Genomic DNA, 4,025 nt, shown 5'->3' on the forward strand with positions numbered 1-4,025 from the left:
AAAGTTTGGAACTAGCCGGGCGGCGGCAGAAGTGTGGCCTTTCTTGCTTTCCTATGCTTCCTCAATGGAGCTCGTTTTGACATGAAAGGGAGGGGGGGGGGTGGAAAAAAAAAATTGAAACCAAAACGGTTGAAGATGAATTTTTTGAAAGTGTTGCGGTGAGGACATTATTATTATTATTTTTGTTGTTCTTGTTGTTGTTGTTGTTGCCTATTTTTAGCATGGCAGCCATGTCGGCGTCCATTTTATCAATCATTTTTTCTTTTTTCTTTACTCCTTTTTTTTTTTATTTTTCCTTTTTTTGCCACAGTCGTGTAGGAAGCACCGTAGGGGTAGTATACACACACACACACACACACATCTAGCTCTATATCCATTTTTTGATAGACGTATAAAGCCCCACCTATTTATTTATTCATTTATTTATTTTTTGCGCCGGGCGCAGGATACACGCAGGAAGGATGATCTACTCTGGCGAGATAGAAAACGGCCAGATGCACGGTCGTGGGTGTCTCCAGTACCCTAATAATGAAACGTACGATGGTGACTGGGTTTTTGGCAAGCGCCACGGTCGTGGCGTGTACACGTACGTTGATGGTAGCCGCTACGATGGTGAATGGGTCGAGGACCGAGTCCATGGAAAGGGAACCTGCTACTACGCCAGCGGAAACAAATACTCCGGAGATTGGGCTTTTGGTCGCATCAATGGTCGAGGCGTTCTCGAGTACAACGATGGGGACCGCTACGAAGGGGACTGGAAGGATGGACGCATGCACGGCAAAGGCACCTACTGTTACTCAAATGGTGACAGATACGAAGGCGAATGGAAGGATGACAAACGCCATGGTAAAGGGGTTGTCGTTTACGCGGCAGCTGATGGTTCTGTTTCCGAGAAATACGACGGTGAGTGGGTTGATGGCCGCATGCAGGGGTGGGGAAAATATTTTTACGCCGATGGTGGTGTTTACGAAGGTGAATGGAACGATGGCCGAATGCATGGACGAGGAACGTATGTTTTTCCCAATGGCAACAAATATGAGGGTGAATGGGTGGAGGACCGAAAGCACGGCTATGGTATTCTCGTGTACGTGAATGGGGAGCGGTATGAGGGGTACTGGCAATTTGACAGGGCCCACGGTAAAGGAACCTTGATGTACCTCCAAGGAGATCGTTACGTTGGAGAGTGGTCGAATGGGAAGAAGCATGGCCGGGGTGTGCTCACTTATAGTAATGGTGACATCTACGACGGGGAGTGGCGCGACGACAATGCGTCGGGCTACGGTGTTCTTGAGTATGCAAATGGCTGCCGGTATGAGGGGGAGTGGGAGGAGGACCATCGACACGGTCAAGGCGTGCTTCACCTTCCTGATGGCTCCAGCTATGAAGGAGGATTCGTGCACGGCAAAAAAGAGGGAAACGGCAGAATTATACTTAAGGATGGATCAATGTACATCGGTACATGGAAGGATGGAAATATCGTGGGCCAAGGCGAGTTCCGACTCTCTGAGAGCTGTGATCTCAGCAATCCAGACTACTGAGAGCTCTGCATAGATTTTTTTTTCCTCTATTTTTTTTTCTTTTGATGTTTCTTTATTTACATGTTCCCTTTCATTCGTTCGCCTATTTTGGCGAAACACAATACGGGGGATTAACCACACCTTTTCGCGCCATCCCCTTCGCCCTTGTTTTCCCTCGCCACATCGTTCTCGTCCACCGTCTTCCTCAGCCCACCTTCACTCTCTCTTTCTCCGGCTTTGCGTTTTTCCCACTCCCCGTTCGTTAATTCCTTTCCTTGTATCTTCTGCGAGGGAAATATATATATATATATATATATTTGCTTAAATGAACCCGAGTGGGGAATAAATGGCGTTGGGAAAGCCGTGAGCCTGAGGCAGAGTTAGTAGTAGCAGTGCTGGTGGTGGCGGCGCCTGGGAGGAAATGGAGCCGGACAGCTGCAGCAGCAACGGCAGCAGAGGTGGTGGCAACGAAAATCCTCATGGGGATTGTGAACAATGACACCCTGTCGTGGCACCAGGTGGTGGTGTGTATGGGTGTGTAGATGAACACCAGTATAGCGTGTTTGCTGGTGTGTGTACTTGTTAGAGAGCCATCTAAAATGAGAGAGGGGGAGGTGGAGCTGATGCATCTCCCGCTCCCTTGTTTTGCCTTTAATTTTGTGTACGCCTTACCGGGATAAATACTTCCCGTTTTATTGATTGTAGTGGAGCGGCGTAGAGGTTGTATTTTAAATAAGGCGCGTTTGCTGCTCTCTCGCCGCGGTTTCCCCGCCTCACGCTTCATGCGGGTGCGAATACCAGCTGGACGCATTTTTGCGAAGCGGCTTGCCTAACATGGGGGCGTACCTTTTTTTTTTTTCTTCAGCTCTGTCCGTCTTGTATTCCGTTGCAAAGCCTGAGCTAGCGTTAAGTCTCCAACCGAATCACATCCCCAGTAAAGGAAGGCAACAAGATTAATAAAAAGGAGGTAAAAAGTTGGGGTAAATTTGCGTCCGGCTTTAGTGTTGCATAGGCGCTATTATTGTTTCTCCTTATCGTACTCGTTTTTTTTGTTCTGACACACACACACTCTCTCTCTCTCTCACACACACACATACATGGAGACTATCAAGGGCTTGGCGCGCCGCGCGACGCAGAGCCTCAGGGAGAAGGTCTTACATGGAGACGCTTCAGGCCACGATGAGACGCTGGAGGCGGCCAGCAAAAAGGTGTTCCAGTACCAGAGGTCCGGCGAGGCCATTTGTGTCAAAATGATACGCGCCGCAGAACTTATTGAGGAGTTGGGAAAAGTCCTTAAGGAGGTTGCAGAAGAGTACCAAAACGTCCCTGATTTACTACCGGTGTCGAGCCAGCTTGCGGCAGACGTGTTGGAAGTGGGCACAAAACTATTTGTCACGGCACAGGAGCATCAAAAAGGCCTCAAGGAGCAGGGCTTTGACGTGTTGAATTCCTTCATAAAAAATATCAGTAAGTTGAAGGATGCAGAGGAGGCCCGTCGCAAGAACCAGCTAGAATACGACTTCTTCCGACAAAAGGTGCTGGGACTGCGGGCGATGCCGCCCAAGGACAAGTCACGTATTCCACGAAATGAACAAAAGTTGGAGAATTGGCGTGTAGAGTTTTGGAGGGCCACTGAAAACAGCAAGGCGGTCTGCTCCCAGCTGTATGCTGAGGGTCGACGCGCCATTGATCTTAGTGTGTTGACCCTCACAAGGGTCCTTGGGAGTTTCCTCAGCATTGCTGGGAACGGATTTAAGCAGCAGTTTGTCAACGCACGACTGCCAGTGTACCCGACGACGTCGCTCCTACCCTCAGCGCCACTGCCACCTAATCCGATGCCTCCTTATCAGCCGCCGCCACCGCAGGCGGGAGGCTATGCTGCGATTCCGTACGGACAGCCGCAAGCGCAGCAAAACTCGCTGCAGGGCCAGCCGCCACAGGTGCAACAATGGCAAGGATGGAATGATGGCCACCCCACAGGTTGGTCGCAGCAGCACCCACAACAGCCGCAGCCACCCTCATTTCAGCCACACTTCCCCGAACCTCAGAGGCCATGGGGCCACTCCCCGTCGCAAGCGCGGTCGACGCCTGAAGCATGGCAGGTGCCAGAGGGGCAACAACAACAGCAAGACGGGAATTTTCAAGCGCAGAACACGTCATCGTCTGCTGGTCTGCAACCCTCCTTAAACAACTGCTGGCCCCCGAGCACCGCGTTCGAGAGGCCGCCCGAAGGTAACGGTAACGGTGCTCACGCACCTGCTCTACCTCAGCCCCCATCAGCATCGATGGATGGCAAATCGTAGTTATTACTACATATTTTCAAAATTGATGTTTTGTCCCTTGCTTGCTATCGTTGTGACTCGTTTTTTTTTTTTGTCCCTCGACGCGGCACGGTGAAAAGGTGCGAAAAGGCCTGGAAGCAACGCACTGATCTTTAGTTCTAGTTCGTATTTGCCAACACAAAAAAAAAGCAGGAGGATGAATGGGTGAGAGAAGTCTGCCGTTTTT

General features: G+C 50.4%; 2 protein-coding genes across 2 annotated transcripts, besides 6 other annotated features; both read left to right on the plus strand.

The window, feature by feature from the left end:
- Positions 1 to 167: 167 nt before the first annotated feature.
- Positions 168 to 209: a microsatellite.
- Positions 210 to 255: 46 nt separating this feature from the next.
- Positions 256 to 302: a microsatellite.
- A 37-nt stretch (positions 303 to 339) lies between these two features.
- Positions 340 to 360: a microsatellite.
- Positions 361 to 404: 44 nt separating this feature from the next.
- Positions 405 to 432: a microsatellite.
- Positions 433 to 461: 29 nt separating this feature from the next.
- Positions 462 to 1,538, plus strand: Tco025E_05262 (flagellar component; the record flags this gene model as incomplete). The annotated part of the gene is made up of 1 exon (XM_029372163.1): positions 462 to 1,538. The coding sequence occupies one exon, from the start codon at positions 462 to 464 to the stop codon at positions 1,536 to 1,538; it is 1,077 nt and encodes a 358-aa protein (XP_029227773.1).
- Positions 1,539 to 1,812: 274 nt separating this feature from the next.
- Positions 1,813 to 1,834: a microsatellite.
- A 115-nt stretch (positions 1,835 to 1,949) lies between these two features.
- Positions 1,950 to 1,973: a microsatellite.
- A 641-nt stretch (positions 1,974 to 2,614) lies between these two features.
- On the plus strand, positions 2,615 to 3,820 carry Tco025E_05263 (uncharacterized protein; the record flags this gene model as incomplete). The annotated part of the gene is made up of 1 exon (XM_029372164.1): positions 2,615 to 3,820. The coding sequence occupies one exon, from the start codon at positions 2,615 to 2,617 to the stop codon at positions 3,818 to 3,820; it is 1,206 nt and encodes a 401-aa protein (XP_029227774.1).
- Positions 3,821 to 4,025: the final 205 nt, after the last annotated feature.

Source organism: Trypanosoma conorhini (assembly GCF_003719485.1).
Source record: "Trypanosoma conorhini strain 025E chromosome Unknown Tco_14.4_contig_00299, whole genome shotgun sequence".
Classification (NCBI taxonomy): Eukaryota; Euglenozoa; class Kinetoplastea; order Trypanosomatida; family Trypanosomatidae; genus Trypanosoma; species Trypanosoma conorhini.